The sequence below is a fragment of the Aedes albopictus genome, chromosome 3 (assembly GCF_035046485.1).
Source record: "Aedes albopictus strain Foshan chromosome 3, AalbF5, whole genome shotgun sequence".
Classification (NCBI taxonomy): domain Eukaryota; kingdom Metazoa; phylum Arthropoda; class Insecta; order Diptera; family Culicidae; genus Aedes; species Aedes albopictus.
This window is the reverse complement of record NC_085138.1, coordinates 280,047,971-280,067,869: the sequence shown is the minus strand read 5'-3', so window position 1 is coordinate 280,067,869 and position 19,899 is coordinate 280,047,971. Positions and strand designations below refer to the sequence as shown.

The 19,899-nt window shown below is 44.3% G+C and overlaps 2 protein-coding genes across 2 annotated transcripts; both read right to left on the bottom strand.

Annotated features, from left to right (window-relative positions):
* Positions 1-14,279: 14,279 nt before the first annotated feature.
* On the bottom strand, positions 14,280-17,072 carry LOC134290756 (uncharacterized protein K02A2.6-like). The gene is made up of 2 exons (XM_062857950.1): positions 16,809-17,072; positions 14,280-16,730 (listed from the first exon to the last, which is right to left on the bottom strand). The coding sequence occupies exons 1-2, from the start codon at positions 17,070-17,072 to the stop codon at positions 14,280-14,282; spliced, it is 2,715 nt and encodes a 904-aa protein (XP_062713934.1).
* A 29-nt stretch (positions 17,073-17,101) lies between these two features.
* Positions 17,102-18,147, bottom strand: LOC134290755 (uncharacterized). Its single transcript, XM_062857949.1, has 2 exons — positions 17,978-18,147; positions 17,102-17,852 (listed from the first exon to the last, which is right to left on the bottom strand). The coding sequence occupies exons 1-2, from the start codon at positions 18,145-18,147 to the stop codon at positions 17,102-17,104; spliced, it is 921 nt and encodes a 306-aa protein (XP_062713933.1).
* Between the last annotated feature and the right edge of the window lie 1,752 nt (positions 18,148-19,899).

Below are 19,899 nucleotides of genomic sequence, written 5' to 3'. Positions count from 1 at the left end.
ATGCAACCGCGCGCCGGGCGGATCGTTATGGAGAGCAATAATTCGAGTTCGGTTTAGATTTAGAGCTTTATATTTCGGTTCGGAGCCGTCATCCGCCTTCGCTTATAATGAGCATCTCACTACCAAGCAGGTTGATGCATATGGTAAGCGTTTTTTTTTTTCACTTTGTACCAATCGTCGGCTGTAATCTCCGGTTTTTAAAAAAAAAATAGTTTCTTTTTAACGAGTTTTGTTTTATGCAATGCATCATCATCTAGAGTCAAGACGATTAGCTGTGGGTTCCAACAATCCTGCTTTCTATCTACACCGTACGTAAATCTGATTGATCGATTGAGATTGATGGCACGTGACATTTGATTCCATCAGAAGCACAATCTTGTCTGCGCTATTGAGATCATTTAGAGTGATTTCGTAAACTTTAGCTTGGGGATGAATGTTCATATATAAGGAGTTAGCATCACTCGTCACGAAAGCGGAGATTGTAGGTGCAAGGTAGCACATAGTTTCAAGTCATGTCGATTAGCGTATCATTTTGAGATGTTCGAATATCTTATCTAGATATTTGTTTTATTATTTGTTACCTGCCATAACGACACTATAGCCAAAGATAAACAGACGTTTCACTCTACTTACTACCCATCGTTTTCTTTTTTAACGAACTATTCAAATATTCTGTAGTTCACAAATCTCTCGCTCATGGTGCTCGCATCGTGTTTGCTCCTGTTTGACGTTTTCTCACTACTGCTTTCTACTCAGTGGGTTTGCGAAACACAGCATAATTAGCTTTGGGTGATTATTCTTTTGTTATTATTGTAATCACAATTTGTTCCAAGTGATACGTCTGTTTATCTGTGCTATAGACAAGCTAGCGGAGCTTAATATATGTAACACCTTCTTCCAATACAGCCTCCCTTATCGGTACACTTGGAGTTCACCACAGCAGAAAGAATCGCAAATCGACCACGTTCTGTTTGACGGAAGACACTTCTCGGATGTTTTCGACGTCAGGACCTATCGTAGCATCGACTCCGACCACTAACTGGTGATGGTCAAACTGAGCCCAAAATATTCCGTCATCCACAATGTACGGTACCGGGTGGTTGTTATGATCAACCAATAAAAGGCTTGGGAACAATGTAATTAACGTCTATTTCTAACAAGAGCTGGTACAAGAATGAATGAAATAATTTTCACTTCTTTGAAGTTTGGTCTACCAAGGCATACTTGATTGCAAAATTCTACACCTTGGTAGCATCTCCCCTTTTAGCTTAACGGATGCACTGCTCGAACCTCCTCGGTGGCCGCACCGTTCGCAATGGGCGACTCTAACTGCTGCTGCCTTGGTGTTGAACATGAAGATGGCCTTTGTTGAAAATCCGCTAGAAGTGTTTCATCAGTATCTTCATCGGCATCGCTGTTGCTATCCTCTACTGATACCTCTGCATGCTGTATTGGACCAGGAAGTTCTTGTTGCTGTACATTTTCGGTCGTTTGTTGAACAGGGACGGCACATGCAGGATTTCCACCAATTAACATACGGTAATGTTGTTCTGGAACTGCTTGTCGCTGGAGACCAAAATCTTGCATGAGAATACTCAATGGCATTGGTTCCTTTGAAACCACAGGTTCATCGTTGGAACGATTCTTTATCTGGTCAATATGAGATCGGAGTACCTTTCGCCGGCCGATTTGATGATCCAAGAGGATATTGTAATTCACGTTTCCGATCCTTTCGAGGACAACACCTGGCATCCACTTCCAAGGGCGTAGCCAGGGGGGGCAGGGGGGGGCGTGCCCCCCCCCCCCTGACCGAGCATCTATATTCTAACTTATCCGAAAAACTTAGATGATCAGAGCTGTTTTTGACTAGTAAAATAAAATTCTCCTGCATCCTCGTATTTTTTTAATGTATGCAGGAATTCCTTCGGAAATTCATGGAGGAATAACTTCGAAAATTCCTGAGGGTATTCCTTCGGAAATACCTGGAGGAATTCCTTTGGAAATTCCTTAAGGAATTCCATCCAAAATTCCTGGAGGAATCCCTTCGAAAATTCCTGGAAGAATTCCATCGGAAATTCCTGGAGGAATTCCTTGGGCAGTTCCTTGGGAAATCTTGGATGAATACCTTCGGAGATTCCTGGAGGAATTCTTTCAGAAATCCATAGAGAAATTCTTGAGGAAATCCTTAGGTGAATTCCTTACGAAATTCCTGGACAAAATATTTCCAAACTTCCAGGAGGAATGCTTTTGGAAGTTCCTGGAGGAATTCCTTCGGAAATTGCTGGACGGGTGTCATTGAAAATCCCTGGAGGATTTCCTTCGGAAAGTCGTGGAGGATTTTTTTCGGAAATACTTTTTCGATTTTTTTTTGGAAATTCTTGCAGGAATTCCTTCGGAAATTCCAGGAGGAATTCCTGGAGGAATTCTTTTAGAAATTTCGGGAGGAATTCCTTCGGAAATTGCTGGACGAATTTCATTGGAAATTCCAGGAGGAATCCCTTCGGAAATTCCTGCAATAATTTCTTCGGTAATTACTGGAGGATTTTTTTCGCAAATTCTTTTTAGATTATTTTTTTTGGAATTCCTGGAGGAATACCCTCGGAAATTCCTAGCAGAATTCCTTCGGAAAATCCTGAAGGAATTCTTTCGGAAATTCCGGGAGGAGTTTCTTCGGAAATTCCATTAGGAATTCCTTCAAAAAATTCCTGGAGGAATTCTTTCAAAAATTTCGGGTGGAATTCCTTCGGAAATTGCTGGACGAATTCCTTTGGAGATTCCCGGAGGAATTCATTCGGAAATTCCAGGAGAAATTCCTTTAGGAATTCCTGGAGGAATTCTTTCGAAAATTCCTGAAGGAATTCCATCGGAAATTGCTGGACGAATTCAATTGGTAATTCCTGGAGGAATTCCTTCCAAAATTCTTGGAGGAATCCCTTTGCAAAATCCTGGAAGAATTCCTTCGGAAATTTCTGGAGAAATTCCATCGGAAATTCCTGAAGGACTTCGTTTGGAAATTACTGGAGGAATTCCATCGAAAATTCCTTGGCGAGGTCCTTCGAAAAGTCTTGGATGAATACTTTCGGAAATTTCTGGAGGTATTCTTTCAGAAATTCCGGGAGGAATTCCTTCGGAAATTGCTGGACGAATTCCTTTGGAGATTCCTGGAGGAATTCATTCGGAAATTCCAGAAGAAATTTCTTTAGGAATTCCTGGAGGAGTTCATTCGGAAATTCCGGGAGGAACTGCTTCGGAAATTCATGAAGCAATTCCTTCAAAAAATCCTGGAGGAATTCCTTAATAAATTCCAGAAGAAATTCCTTCCAAAATTCTTGGAGGAATCCCTTCGCAAATTCCTGGAAGAATTCCTTCGGAAATTCCTGAAGGAATTCCTTCGGCAATTCCTGAAGGAATTCGTTCGGAAATTCCTGAAGGAATCCCTTCGGAAATTTCTGGAGGAATTCCTTCAGAAATTCCTTGGGGAGTTACCTCGAAAAATCTTGGATGAATACCTCCGGAAATTTCTGGAGTAATTCTTTCACAAATTTATAGAGAAATTCCTGAGAAAATCCTTGGATGAATTCCTAAGGACATTCCTAGAAAATAAATCATTATAAACTTCTTAGAGGAATGCTTTTTATGATTCCTGGAGGAATTCCTTCGGAAATTACTGGTCGAATTCCTTTGGAAATTCCAGGACGAATTCTTTCGGAAATTGCTGGAATAATTTCTTCGTAAATTACTGGGAGAATTCCTTCGGAAATTCCTGGAGATATTCTTTCGGAAATTCCTGGAGGAATTCCTTCAGAAATTCCTGAAGGTATTCCTTCGGAAATTCCTGGAGAATTTTTTTCGGAAAGTCTTTTTGGATTTTATTTTTGGAAATTCCAAGAGGAATTCCCTAAAAAATTCATGAAGGAATTCCTTTACAAATTCTGTTAGGAATTCCTTCAAAAATTACTGGAGGAATTCTTTCGCAAATTCCTGGAAGAATTCCTTCGGAAATTCCTGAAGGAATTCCTTCGGCAATTCCTGAAGGAATTCGTTCGGAAATTCCTGAAGGAATCCCTTCGGAAATTTCTGGAGGAATTCCTTCAGAAATTCCTTGGGGAGTTACCTCGAAAAATCTTGGATGAATACCTCCGGAAATTTCTGGAGTAATTCTTTCACAAATTTATAGAGAAATTTCTGAGAAAATCCTTGGATGAATTCCTAAGGACATTCCTAGAAAATAAATCATTATAAACTTCTTAGAGGAATGCTTTTTATGATTCCTGGAGGAATTCCTTCGGAAATTACTGGTCGAATTCCTTTGGAAATTCCAGGACGAATTCTTTCGGAAATTGCTGGAATAATTTCTTCGTAAATTACTGGGAGAATTCCTTCGGAAATTCCTGGAGATATTCTTTCGGAAATTCCTGGAGGAATTCCTTCAGAAATTCCTGAAGGTATTCCTTCGGAAATTCCTGGAGAATTTTTTTCGGAAAGTCTTCTTGGATTTTATTTTTGGAAATTCCAAGAGGAATTCCCTAAAAAATTCATGAAGGAATTCCTTTACAAATTCTGTTAGGAATTCCTTCAAAAATTACTGGAGGAATTCTTTCGGAAATTCCAGGAGGAATTCCTTCAGAAATTGCTGGACGAATTCGTTTGAAGATTCATAGAGGAATTCCTTCGGAAATTCCTGCAGGAGTTCTTTCGGAAATTCTTAGGGGAAATTCTTCGGAAATTCCTGGAGAAATCCCTACGGAATCTCTTGGATACATTCCTTCGGAAATTCTTGGAGGAATTTCTTTAAAAATTCCCGGAGGAATTCCATGGGAAATTCCTGGAGGAATTCCTTTGAAAATTTCCTGAAGAAACTCTTTTGGAAATTTCTGAAGGATTTTTTTTTTTGAAATTCCAGGAAGGATTCCTTCAGAAATTCCAGGAGAAATTATGTCGGAAATTCCTGGAGAAATTCCTTTGGAAATTTCCAAAGGAATTTCTCCATGAATTTCCGATGTAATTCCACCAGGAATTTTGCGAAGGAATTCCTTCAGGATTTTCCGAATGAATTCTTCCATGTATTTCCGAGAGCATTCCTCCAGGAACTTCCGTGGCAATTCCTCCAGGAATTTCCGAGGGAAATCCTCCAGGAACTTCCGGAGAAATTCCTCCAGGAAATTTCGGCAAAATTCCTCCAAATATTTCTGGAGGAATTACTCTAGGAATTTCCGGAGGAATTCCTCCAGGAATTTCCAAAGAAATTCTTCTAGGAATTTTCAAAGGAATTCCTCTTGGAATTTTTAAAGGATGTCCTCCTGGAATTTCCGAAGAAATTCCTCCATGAATGTCCGAAGGAATTCCTCCATGAATTTCCGAATGAATTCTTCCAGGAATTTTGAGAAGGAATTTCTAAAGAATTTTCCGAAGGAATTCCTACATGAATTTCCAAAGGAATTCCACCGGAAATTTTCCGACGGAATCCCTCCACGAATTTTCGAAGAAATTCCTCGAGGAATTTCCGGAGGAATTCCTCCAGAAAATACCGACGGAATTTTTCCATGAATTTCCGAAGGAATTCCTCCAGGAATTTGCGAAGGAAATCCTAAAGCATTTTCCGAAGGAGTTCCTCCATGAATTTCCGAAGGAATTGCTCCAAAAATTTTCCGATAGAATTCATTCGCGAATTTTTGAAGAAATTCCTCCACGAATTTTCAAAAAGAATTCCCCCAGGAATTTCTTGAGAAACTCCTCCATGAATTTCCGGATGAATTTCTTCAGAAATTTCCGGAGGAAATCCTCCAGGAATTTCCGAAGGAGATCCTCCAGGAATTTTCAAAGAAATTCCTTCTGCAATTTCCGAAGGAATTCTTTCAGGAATTTCCGAAGGAAATCTTCCAGCAATTTCCGAAGAAATTCCTCCTGGACTTCCCGAGGGAATTCCTGCAGTAATTTCCGGTGGAATTCATCCAGGGATTTTCAAAGGAATTCTTTCATGAATTCCTCCATAAATTTCCGAAGGAATTCTTCCAGAAATTTCAGGAAGGAATTTCTCCAGGTATTCCCGAAGGAATTACTCCAGGAATTTCCGAAGAAATTCCTTCAGGAATTCCCGAAGGAAATCCTCCACAAATTCTCGAAGGAATTCCTCCAAGAATTTCCGAGGAAATTCCTCCAGGATTTTTCCGAAGAATTTCTCCATGAATTTCCGGAGGAGTTTGTCCAGGAATTTCCGTAGGAATTCCTCCAGGAATTTTCAAAGGAATTTCTCCTGGAATTTTCAAAGGATTTTCTCCTGAATTTCCGAAGGAGTTCCTCTACGAATTTCCAAAGAAATCCCTCCAGGAATTTCCAAAGAAATTTCTTATGGATTTTCCTTGAAATACCTCCAAAAAATTCCGAATGAATTCCTCCAAAAATTTTGACGGTTGTCCTCAAAAAATTTCCTTGGGATTTTCTCACATAATCCCCAAACGTGTTTCTGAAGGAATGTTTGAAGAAGTTTCTCAAGTTTTCGTAGGAGTTCCGCAATACATTTTTGAAGGGATTTCTTGAGGAATTTCCGAAGAAACTTCTCAAGGATCTTTCGCTGGAATTCCTTGAGAAATTTCGTAAAGATGTATAAAAAAACCGAAAAATTCCTCAACGAACTTATCAAACAATTTCTCACGAAATTTCCGAAGGTATGCCATAAGACATTTCACACATATATCAAAAAAATCCAAACGAACTCCTTTAACAATTTCCGAATTTTCCTTATCAAGGCATTTGTAAAGGAATTCTTCAAAGAATTTCCGAATGAGTTCCTCTAGGAAATAAAACATCACAAAAAGCATTTCTTCAGGAATTTCCGAAATATTTTTACAATGAAGTTTTGAAAGATTTTTATAGAAATTCCTTATGGAATTTCAGAAGGGATATCTCATGAGACTTTTAGTGGATTTTTTTTTCAATATTTTCTAAAGAATTGCTTCAGGAATTTGGGAAGGAATTCGCACAGAAATTTCCGGATGAATTCCTCCAAGAATTTTTGAAGGTATTCCTCAAGGAATTTCCGGAGAAATTCCTCACGAAAACTCCGAAGAAGTTCCTCAAGGAATATTTTAAATTTATTTCAAAGAAATTCCTCAAGGAATTCCCGAAGAATCTTCTAAAGGAAATCGTAGTAGAACTCTCGAAGGAATTTCTCAAGGAGCTTTATAAATGAAGGAATTCCTCAAGAAATTTCTGAAGAATTTGTCAAGAAATTTCCGGTGGAATTCCTCAAGGGTTTTCGAAATAAATTCCTGAAATTATTTTTTAATTGATTCCTTTAAAATTTTCCGAATGCATTCCTCTAGCAACTTCCAAGATATTCCTCCAGGAATTTCCGAAGGAATTCCTTTAGAAATTTTCCGGTAATTCCGAAGGAATTCATTAAAGGATTTTTCGAAGAAATTTCTCCAAAAATTTCTTAGGGTATTCCTCAATGAAAGGAATCTTAGTTTGATTGGAATTTTTGAAAGAATTCTCGGAGAAATTCTTAAAGTATTTTCTGGAGCTTCTCAAACGGATTTCTGGTGGAATTAAGAATGATATATGTAAAGAATTACTGGGGAAATTCTCAAAAGAATGCATGGTGAAATTCATAATAAAACTTCTGGAGGAATTATTGAAGAAATTTCTGAAGATATTCCCAACGGAATTACTGCAAGTTTTCCGAAGGTAATTTCTCCCTGGGCTTGGATTATATCTTCCAGGAAGCTTTGATTTCTGGCATGTAGTCGATGTGCTTTGCAGTAATGATTGGAATAGCTGAATGTATAATCAATGGCAAACAATTCTGTAAAAATCAGATCTTCAAGTCATCTGATATAGTTATACTGATCATGCTACTGCATAGTATATCGAATATTTGTCGAAGTCATTTATGTGCCGGGAAAATATAATTCCAAGTTGGTGAGAATATTACAAACTGAGGGAGGGTAATATGCCCAGTCAGACCCCTGAATGGGCAATGTGGGTTAGTGTATGGGAATGCCATTGAAGGTTTGTAATATTCTCCTAGGCTTTCGAAATCCAACAGGGCGCGTCCCCGGGTTGCGGATAGGGGGGAAAGGGAGATTTTTCGCATTTGTAATGTATTGTTTATTAACTCCAATTTTCTAAGCTTGACAAGGTTTTGAAGACAAACATGTGATGAGAGAATTGCCTAATAGGAAAGTCACATCAGCAAAGCTTTTACCTATGCAAATGCTATCCATGGGGTCATGTCTAGCATTTAATATGTATGGCAATGACTGATTCTTACCTAGCAGGGGTACTACAAGACCACGCGGACAATTCGATTAAAGGCTTAATTGGGGATAATATATTTTCCAGAACTGAAGGGACATTTTTTCCGGGATGACTGGCGAGTCGGAGAGGGTAGAAGTTTCCGTTTGTTATAATTGACAAAACAAACAATCGGGCGCTTTTTCTTTCTTTGACTTGCTTGGTATTTTGTGGATTATTGTTTTTTGGTTTTGGAAGCTATGCGATTCACTATTGAGCCTTCAAATTATTTTGCATCTGAATAGCATTGATATTGTCAAGTCTGTACCAACACCACAGACAAACAGACATATTACTCAGAAGAAAATTGCTTCAAAAACATCGTTTGGCATCTCACTAGTGTCGAAATGTGCATCGTCTACCACTACACACATCCCAAGCGATAGTGCGCACCTACGTGTGCACCCCTACCTTGCGCCCACCGCAAGTGGAGAGAGAAGACAAAGACTTTCATTATTCAGTCCAAAACTAGCGCTTCACGCAATCACATGTATTTTTCCCTTTCGCTCGATTAAACGATTGTTAAACGTAGTTCTCGCGTGTAAATCATTTCTGCTGCTTCCACTCCGAATCCCATACGCTGTTTCCCTGACTTTGCCGTCAGGTTATGGTGCCCAGCGGGATCGGTGTGAGGATTTTGTGACCGGGTTTTTCGGAACGGTCGTCGGTTCGTATTCCGCCGCGTGTGCGACGAGCAGAAAAAGTGAATATCGCGAAAGAACGTGTTCGGGCGCCATCTTGTGCAAGTGGTGATTCCTCTGCCGGAGCTGAAGAAGAAAGGAAGAAGAATTCCGAGCCAGCGTAGCTCGACGAACGGAGAAGCGAAGAGAGTGTTCCGTTTTCCCTAGTGTTCCGAGTAAACACTGCTCGAAGAAGGGAACGAAAAAAAAACAGTGTACCGTGCGAGCACAACGATCGCCACCGAGAGTGAACATAAACAAAACAGTGTTATTGTTGCCAGTCGGCACGGGGATTATTCGCCTGAGTGAGAAAAACAAAAACAGGCATGAGTGATGCGAAATTTTCCGTTCCGCGGCTCAACGGGTCGAATTGGGCTACGTGGAAAGTGCGCGTGGAAAATTTGTTGTGCCGAGAAGATTTGTGGGACGTGGTCGAGGACGACATTCCCGACGCAGCGGATCGTACCGCAGCGTGGGAGAAATCCGACCGTAAAGCGAAAGCGACACTAGTGCTGCTACTCGAAGATAGCCAGCTTCCCCTGGTGAAAGCTTGTGTTCATGCTCGCGAAGTGTACGATGCTCTTAAAGCATATCACCAGAAGTCCTCCCGTTCAGTGCGCGTTTCGATATTAAAGAAATTGTGTTCGACTAACCTTCCGGAGCGCGGCGATTTAGAGCGTCATTTGCTCGAAGTCGATGACCTCTTCGATCGATTGGACGCCGCCGGAACGACCCTCGATTCGGACACGAAAATTTGCTTGCTTCTTCGAAGCCTTCCGCCTTCTTTTGACGGACTCGTAACTGCTCTTGATAGCCGGTCGGAAGATGACATTTCTCTCGACGTAGTGAAATCGCGGTTGATGGACGATTATCAACGTCGGCTAGAGCGTGATACCGGTAGTGCGCGAAAAGTGGAAAAGGCGATGCGGTCTGCTGAAAGCTATCCTTAGAAAGAAAGCCGGGTGTGCCACTTCTGCAAGAAGGTTGGCCACCTCCGGCGGAATTGCAGGAAGCTTCAAGCTTCGAAGAAAGAAGAAAACACCGCGAAGAAAAGTGAAAATGCGAAGGCAAAAGTGGTCCAGAGTGACAGCAAGGGCATTGCCTTCACCGCGAGTGACGAGAAGAGTCGATCATGGGTAATCGACAGTGGTGCAAGTGCACATATGACAAACGATAAATCGTTTTTCGCCTCGCTTCGGGAATTCGCTGGCGGGTGGATAACCCTCGCCGACGGGAAGAAAACCCAAATTCTCGGCGAAGGCAGTGGCGTGGTATACGGGATTGACGGTGACGAAGAGCCGATCAGAATCGACATTAGTGAAGTGAAGTACGTTCCGGGATTGTCGACCAGCTTGATATCCGTGGAAAAGCTGGCGCAGAAGAATTTGGAAGTGTGCTTCAACAGTGACGGCTGCCGAGTAGTTAACTCGAAAGGATCCGTCGTAGCGACAGGTGTCCGCTGCGGTGGACTATACCATCTTCGTCAAGCTGAGCGTTCGATGCAGGCAACGGTAGGTCAACACAAACCCGACTGCCAGCATCAGTGGCACCGTCGTCTAGGTCACCGAGACTCGGCGGCCGCCGAGCGTCTTCTCAAGGAGAACCTAGCCACCGGAATCCAGGTGAGTGATTGTGGTCTAAGATTGATTTGCGAGTGTTGCATGGAGGGGAAAGCCGCTAGAGCACCCTTTCCGGCTGTTATCGAGAGGAAGTCGACCCAGGTCCTGGACATCATCCATACGGACTTGTGTGGGCCGATGAAGACGACGACGCCGAGCGGCAATCGGTACGTCATGCACCTGGTGGATGATTACAGCCGATTCACCGTGACAGTCTTGTTGAAGCACAAATGGGAAGCCACGCAGAACATCATCGACTACGTACGCTGGGCGGAGAACAATTTCGGACGCAAACCCCGCGTTATTCGATCGGACGGTGGGGGCGAGTTCGACAATAAAGAGCTTAGGAGCTTCTACAAGTCCGAGGGCATCCAGCCCCAGTTCACTACTCCTTATTCCCCCCAGTCCAATGGTGTAGCAGAGAGGAAGAATAGGTCGATCAACGAGATGGCGACTTGCATGCTCGTTGATTCGGGGCTCGAGAAGCGGTTTTGGGGCGAGGCCGTCCTAACCGCCACGTACCTCCAGAACCGTCTGCCATCGAGGTCGGTCGCGAAAACCCCCTATGAACTGTGGTGGGGTAGGAAACCGGACCTTGGACACTTGAAGGTGTTTGGGAGTGAAGCATACGTCCATATCCCTGGAACCAGGAGGAGCAAGCTCGACTCGAAAGCGGTGAAGCTGAACTTTGTGGGCTACTCGATGGAACACAAGGGCTACCGGTTTGTAGATCGAGAGACGGATTCCATAACCATCAGCCGGGATGCGCGTTTCATCGAGCTCGGCAATGGAACGTCAGCCGTAGAATTGCCAGTTTCGGTTCCGGACACCAAGACCGAAGAAGGAAGGGATGAACCTAAGGAGGCGATCGGGCTGCGGAAGAAGCCTGACCTCCGTGAAGACGACGACGACAACTCTGTGAGCGATGAGGAGCACTATCATTCCGCTAGCCAGGATGAGGAAGAAGAAGAAGGCGCTACTGGCGGTACTCGCCGGTCAAGCAGGAAGAACCTGGGAGCCGTACCGAAACGATTCGACGACTACGTCGTGGGGATAGCGGCCTGTGCTTTTGAAGAGCCCGTCAGTTACCGTGAGGCCATCGAACATCCGGAGTGGCGAAGTGCCATGGTGGATGAAATGGACTCCCACCGTCGCAATGGTACTTGGGACCTAGTACCGCTGCCGAAAGGACGCAAGTTGGTGGGATCCAAGTGGGTCTTTAAGCTTAAGCGCAACGAAGCTGATGAGGTGGTAAAGTTCAAGGCGAGAGTTGTGGCGCAAGGACATACGCAACAGTTCGGGATCGATTATGATCAGGTGTTCGCACCGGTTACTCGTCAGACAACCCTGCGGACATTCTTGACAGTAGCTGCGAATCGTGGACTTGTGGTCCGCCATCTTGACGTTAAGACGGCGTACCTTAATGGGACCTTAGAAGAGATTTTTATGCGCCAGCCGCCCGGATTTGCTGTACCAGGACAGGAGGAGCTTGTATGTCGACTTAAGCGGAGCATCTATGGGTTGCGCCAATCAGCGCGGTGCTGGAATAGGAGGCTGAACGATGTACTGATCAAGTTGGGATTCAAGGCGTCGGCAGCGGACCAGTGCCTGTATGTGAAGAAAGATGGCGAAGTAACGGTGTTGCTGCTAGTGTATGTCGACGACATGCTGCTGGCATCGTCCGATGAAGCGGAAATGGAGCGGGTCTACCAAGGACTTGCCCAAGAGTTCGAAATAACCAGTCTCGGCGAGATTCGGCACTTCCTTGGACTGGAGGTGCGTCGCGAGGACGGAGCATACTTCGTTCGGTTGAAGCAGTACATTGAGAAGCTGTTGGACAAGCACGGAATGGATCAAGCCAAGACAGCAAAGTCTCCCATGGACCCGGGATATTTGAAGTCGCAGGAAACAAGCAAGTTGCTCGAGGATTCAACGGTATACAGAAGCTTGGTTGGCGGATTGCTTTATCTGTCAGTCATTGCCCGACCGGACATAGCAGCTGCGACGGCGATTCTCGGCCGCAAGTTCGCCGCGCCGTCCGAAGCGGATTGGACCGCTGCTAAGCGCGTATTACGCTATCTCAAAGCGACGAAGGACAGTTACCTACAGTTGGGTGGAAATAGTAATCAACCGTTGATCGGGTATTCAGACTCCGATTGGGCTGGAGATCCCCAGAGCCGGCGATCAACATCCGGTTCGGTATTCTACTTTGGAGGAGGAGCGATATCCTGGACGAGTCGGCGACAGTCATGCGTAACACTCTCGTCAATGGAGGCGGAGTATGTCGCACTCTCCGAGGCCTGCCAAGAGACCATCTGGTTGCGGCAGCTTCTGCGGGATTTCGGGGAGATTCAGAACCAGCCAACGACCATGAACGAGGACAACCAGGGGTGCCTGGCGTTCGTGAAAACAAAGAAGTCGAACCGTCGATCAAAACACATCGACACCAAAGAGAAATTCATTCACGAACTAGCCGAGAAGAAGGAGATCAAGTTGGTGTACTGTTCAACGGAAGTTATGGTTGCAGACATCTTAACGAAACCTCTGGGACCTCAGAAACACAAGCAGTTCTTCGAGATGCTCGGGATGGTGGACGACGTGTGAAGCGGATACCCGATGAGGAGGAGTGTCGAAATGTGCATCGTCTACCACTACACACATCCCAAGCGATAGTGCGCACCTACGTGTGCACCCCTACCTTGCGCCCACCGCAAGTGGAGAGAGAAGACAAAGACTTTCATTATTCAGTCCAAAACTAGCGCTTCACGCAATCACATGTATTTTTCCCTTTCGCTCGATTAAACGATTGTTAAACGTAGTTCTCGCGTGTAAATCATTTCTGCTGCTTCCACTCCGAATCCCATACGCTGTTTCCCTGACTTTGCCGTCAACTAGCACCCTCTATAATGCTCTATCCGAAGCATTGATTTGCAGGTGTGGTTTCCTTCGGCTCGATGTAACAATTTTGCAGGTGACGACTCCCCCGTGCCGTCATCCATTCATAAAACATAAATGAAGGTTCATGATTGAGTCATTTTATGTAAACATTGATTGGCGTCGCGTTCATTTCTCTCCAAAATTGAGAGGTGATGTAGACACAGCAGCGCCACCATGACACATGCGAGCACAGTCCGAACCACACTATATTTTCAAAATGACCGTTAAATCGTGCGATGGTTTCGATTTGAGTAGTATGTCTGTTTGTCTGTGCCAACACCCTAATCCCACACCAAAATACCCTTTTCCTATCCCATGGCGTTTATGTGGTCAGCAAAGACTATTCAGCCATTACCCCTCCTTATCATCGGCTTTGGACTGACTTGCGCTCTCATTGCCCCACCAAATGCTGCAAAATGAAAATGAAAATGAAAGTTTTCCGAAGGTAATTTCTGCTGGAATATCTACATTAAAATAACCTGGAAAAATATTAAATAAATTTCTGAAGAAACTGCTGGATAAGTTTAAATTTATGATGGCATTTGTTAAGAAATTCCTGAAGCAATATCTTGAGGAATTCCTCAGGATTATAATCATATATGATTCTTCCATTGAACCATTCCTGTTAATCACCCATATTTCATACTTCACTTTTATTTTTTTTTAAATGATGAAGTATTTGAACTTCTTGTTACTGCAAAGTGGTTTTCAGTGTAAGGGTGCTCGCCCCCCCTGGCCGAAAAGCTGGCTACGCCCTTGTCCACTTCCAGAGATCCTTGCTTGAATAAACTTTGGCGTACACAAACGATCCAGCTTCAAATTCACGGTTGAGCTTCGGTTTCAGACCGACAGACTGGGAAGTAGGTCGTAGGAGATCCAGAGTAGTCCTCATAGAACGACCGAGCATTCTTTCATCGGGTGATTCTCCGTCCAGAACGGCGGATGGTGTTGATCTGTAGATGTGCAGGAACGTTTGAAGAGCAGTTGAAGTCGACGTTTCTCCTCCCCCAATAATTTTCTTCAAGGAGCGCTTGAGGGTATCTACAAACCGTTCCGCCTGCCCGTTAGATTGCGGATGATACGGTGCGGTGCGCAAATGAACGACTCCTAGTTCTTCGCAAAATGTCCTGAATTCAGCACTTACGAATTGACTTCCATTGTCTGTTACAACCACCGTTGGTATACCGAATGGAGCAAAACATTCACGAAGAAAGGAAATTGTTGTTGAGCTTGTTGGTGATCGCGTCTGCAGAATTTCTGGCCATTTGCTATAAGAGTCCACCACAACCAGGTAATGATATCCTTCCAAGGGACCAGCAAAATCCAGATGAAGACGTTGCCATGGACCATTTGCTCTCGGCCAGGGTTGAGGTTCCGCTTGGGGTGGAGACTTGGCAGCGCTGGCACAACTTGAACATCGGCGTACGTAGTCAGCAATGTCAGAATCGATTCTTGGCCAGAAAACAATCCCTCGGGCAATCGCCTTTGATCTCTCGATTCCAGGATGACCTTGATGAATTCGCTTCAGGATACGCTTTTGAAGGCATTTTGGAACAACCACTCGATCCATCATCATCACGCCAACCATGGAATACGATTCTCGGTGAGTGTAGAATGGTTTAACTTCAGCTTCACAGATAGCTTCAGCGCGCACTGGCCAGCCGTTTTTGATGTAGGATGTTACCTTTTGCAACACTGGATCTTTTGATGTAGCATCTCGGACCGCCTCGGATGTGACAGAAAGATTTGATAGCGTATCTTGCAGACCAGAAGTGACATCAGCTTCGATATGGACCATAGCAATAACCGCTTCCTCCTCAGGCTTCTCGTGGTTGTTGATGAGGCGTGATAAAACGTCAGCGTACCCAAAGTTTTGTGTTGAGACGTACTTGATACCAAAGTCGTAACCCAATAGCGTGAGTGCCCATCGCTGCAGTCGATTGGCGGTATGGACTGGAATTCCCTTCTTGGATCCGAAAATCTTCAACAACGGTTGGTGATCTGTTTGCAGCGTGAATCGTCGACCCCAAAGCATGCGATGGAATTTTGTGCAGGCGAAAACCAACGCAAGTGCTTCCTTCTCAATCTGACTGTAGTTCTGCTCAGTTTGATTGAGCGATTTGGATGCATGTGAAACCGCTTTGATGGATCCGCCGGGGAAACGATGCATCAGGACTGCACCAATGCCCGTCTTGCACGCGTCACCAGCAACGATGATGTCCAATTCCGGATTGTAGTGGGTGAGAAGCAGGTTTGATTGTAGAATCCGTTTGATGTCCGCAAACGCTTGTTGGCACTCCTTGCTCCAGATGAATTTGGCGTCCTTCTTCAAAAGATTGTCCAGAGGATGGCGAAGTTGGTGCATCTCTCGTACAAATTTGCCATAAAAGTTCACGGCGCCAAGGAATGACCGCAATGTGCTGACGTTGGTTGGAGCTGGCATGTGGACTATCGCTTCAATCTTCGTTGGATCGGGTCGGATTCCATTTTCATTGACAATGAGTTCCAGATATTTGATCTCCTCCTGGTTGAACTTGCATTTCTCCAGACGCAAACGGAAACCGTATTCGCGAAGTCGCTTGAAGAGTGCAGTGAGGATTCTATAGTGGTTTTCTTCGTCTTCGCTGTGAACGATGAAGTCATCCAGAAAAGCGTCAACTCCTTCTAAATCTGCTATCATCTTCGCCATGAGCTGCTGGAAAGCGCCAGTTGCTGATTTTACTCCAGGTGCCAACCGGTTGAATCTGTACAATCCACGATGAGTGTTGATTGTCAGGAGCTTCTTAGAAACATCATCAACCTCCACTTGTAGGTAGGCGTCGGAAAGATCAATGATACTGAAAACACGCTTGCCTGCGAGTTTGGTGAAAATGTCTTCTGGAGTTGGTAGAGGGTAGTGGTTTGCTTCTAGTGCCTCATTGAGTCCGGTGGAATAATCGGCGCATATACGGACCTTTCCGCCAGGCTTCTTGGCGACAACGATCGGGGCTGCCCAATCCGAAAAATCGATGGGTGTTATGATGTTCAAGCTTTGTAGTCTGTCCAGTTCCTCTTCGACTTTTTGAGTGGCATGGAATGGTACTGGTCGCTTTGGCCGGAAAATTGGCTGCACATCTGGTCTCAGGGTTAGACTGATTTTCGTTTTCGTGCAGTGACCCAATCCGTCCTGGAAGACTTCCGGAAACCGTGTAACGAAGTGCTGATCGTCGTGGGGAAACTTCGTCAAATTCACCCTTTTTCAATGGGAAGCGAGCGGTTTTGACCACAGATCAAATGCGTCCATCCAATCCAGACCGATCACGTTGAGACCTTCGACCGAAGTGATGTAGCAATGCTGCTTCAGAGAAACATCGCTGATGCTGACAGTCGTTGCGAATTCTCCAAGAAGTTCCAGAGGTTCTCCAGACGCTGTAGTCGCTTCCATTCGAGTGGATTTGATAGCAGGCTTGCCAATCTTCTCCCAGGTTTCTTTTGAGATCAACGTGATATCCGATCCACAGTCAAGCTGCAACTCTGCTTCGATGCCGTTGAAGATGACCATCACGTAACGTCTTCGACTCCGAATGTGCTTCACAGATTGGATTGTCTTGTCTTGCTGATCTTCTTGTCGACAGTGGATGTTGATGCTGAAGCTTTCGATGAACAGTTGCAGTACCCTTCCTTATGGCCCATTCTTCCACACTGCTTGCACATATGTTTTGAGAACTGGCAATCTTTCACAAAGTGCATGGCTCCACACTGCCAGCACGGGAATGGAGGAAGCTTACCGTTACCGTCTTGCATTGTGGCTTTTGACAGCTTCTGGCCTTGCTTGAACTGACGAACCGCTTGAACCGCTGAAGATGAATGCTTCTTCTCGACCAACGCCGTATCATGCTTCAAGTTTGACAGACGTTGGCATTCGGTCACTAATCCTTCGATGTTGGTATCGGCTGAATCAGACTCGAGCTTTGATAGAAGTCGGGTCCTCACGTCCGTGTCCTTTGCAGATTTCAGTCCGCAGATGAAAACAAGGCTCTTGAATTGGTTGACTGACAGTTTCTGTAGTTCGAATTCTTCGCAATGCCGGTTCGCGATACCAGCATAGGTGACGAAATCATCCGCTTCATTCTTGGATAGCTGGAGGCAATCGTAGCGCTTGCTGAAAATAGACTTCTGCTGTCCGAAAATTGTCTTCAACTTCTCCACAACTTGATCGAACGTATAATCGCGTGGGTGGCTCGGCAGGAGATAATTCAAAAATTTCTCGTGAACGGAAACGCTGAGGCTACGGAGTAATAGCCGCACCTTCGCCGGGTCGTCCAGGTTTCTGCCGTCCTGTCTGAAGAGATCTTCGTATTTTGAGAACCAGCGGTCGAATGTTAATCCGTTTTCTGGATCGAAGTGGAATTCTTTGATTGATGATGAGAGAGATTCTATGATGTGTTCAGGAGCGCTTCGTTGTGCCGGTTGTGTCCCTCCGTGTCCCTCCCTTGTTCCAGTAGGGCCATCAGACGGTTGTTCTGGATTGCCATCTGACGCATAACTTCCGACATCGAGACTGCTGACACGTCTTCTTCTCCTCCTCCCGAGAATCCAGCTTGATCGCCGTCCGGATTTCCGTTGTTCCGCGACATGTTCTCGCTTGAAAATTCTCCAGAACTTGAAATCTCGTCGCCAAATTTTGTTATGATCAACCAATAAAAGGCTTGGGAACAATGTAATTAACGTCTATTTCTAACAAGAGCTGGTACAAGAATGAATGAAATAATTTTCACTTCTTTGAAGTTTGGTCTACCAAGGCATACTTGATTGCAAAATTCTACACCTTGGTAGCAGTCCCAAGTAACCAAAAGTTCCGCTTCCCATGACAAAATGCACTTTCAAGTTCCGCGAAGTTCAGATAAAGTTCCAAACGGAACTTTCTGGCTGCTTAAGAGGCTAATGATGAGCCTTGCTGGAGCTTGGGTCACAAGTTCCGGCAAGGCTAATTGTTAGCCTGCTTAAGAGGCTAATGATGAGCCTTGCTGGAGCTTGGGTCACAAGTTCCGGCAAGGCTAATTGTTAGCCTCTTAAGCAGCCAGAAAGTTCCATTCGGAACTTTATCTGAACTTCGCGGAACTTTAAAGCTGCTTAAGATGCTATGTCGGAACTTCGTCGGAACTTTCAAGTTCATAGAAGTTCAGTTCAGTAGCATTGTGTTTCAATGAAGATTAAATTTATTTCTTTTACAGAAAACAACTGTTTAAGCGTAAACGAATAAAAGACAAATATGAATTTATCAAATCAATAAATACTAGGCTTGAGCAAAAAAAAAAAAATTGCCGCCCATCGGATTCGAACCGACACTCGCTGCGTGAGAGCCCTACGCTCTACCACAGTACTACAGCTGCGATTGAGTGGACAGCAGGTAAATTCTGACTTGAATCGATTTTCTGTCGGCAGCTAGTTTTGCACATTTGTACAGTAGTGAAGTTAGCTTGACTTTGTCAAGTGTCTTCAGCAGCGCCGCGGTAAGTCGGCAGGCTATCACGCAGAAGGATCCAGTTCAAATCTACATAGCAGCGACATATGTGAGAATATAATTATCAGTAGCAATTTCCAGACGTGAATCACAAACCAAACAGGGTGTGATTCTGAAAAATACATTTTTGTTTCTGCATGAATTTTGACAAAGTTCTGTCAGAAGCTGCTTAGAAGGCTATCCAGCGTGCTTATGTGAACTTTCAAGTTCCAAAATTACTTAAAAATGAAGCTGCTTAGAAGGCTAATGAGCGACCTCGAACAAGCTGCTTAGCTTATAAAGTATCCTTTTATCTGAACTTTTGGTTACTTGGGGTGGTACCGAACTGAAGCAACCGGTAGGGATTTTTTTCTCAACTCCCTCCTCATCAGAGGAAGTCAGATCGCCATTTGGCAAACGAAGTTCGTTTACTCGGAAATCCTTAGATTTCGCAAGGATTTTATTTAACCGACTGACTTCACTCAAACTGGAAACATTTGTACAAAGGTTTTTGAAGCCGGATCGTTCAGCAGACCGGATAGCTTTCCTGTAGGCCTTGCGAGCCGACCTGAAAGCCTCCGAACCAGCCGAACGTCGTCTGTTCCAACTCTTTCCATATTGTTTCCTGAGTTTCGCCAGATCAGAGTTCCACCAAGGGGTTCCTCTTGTGATCTTCACAGACCGTAGAGGGCATGCTTCTTCAAAAGCTTCAATGATGAAGGTCGTTGTAGTAACAACGGTATCATCTAAATCACTTGAAGTGTCAATGGATGATGAGTATCCATGAAATTTGGCCGCAACCAAATCAGTAAAAACATCCCAGTTTGTTGACCGGGGATTCCTGAAACGCAATTTTTGCGAAGTAACATTTAAATGTTCATAAAAG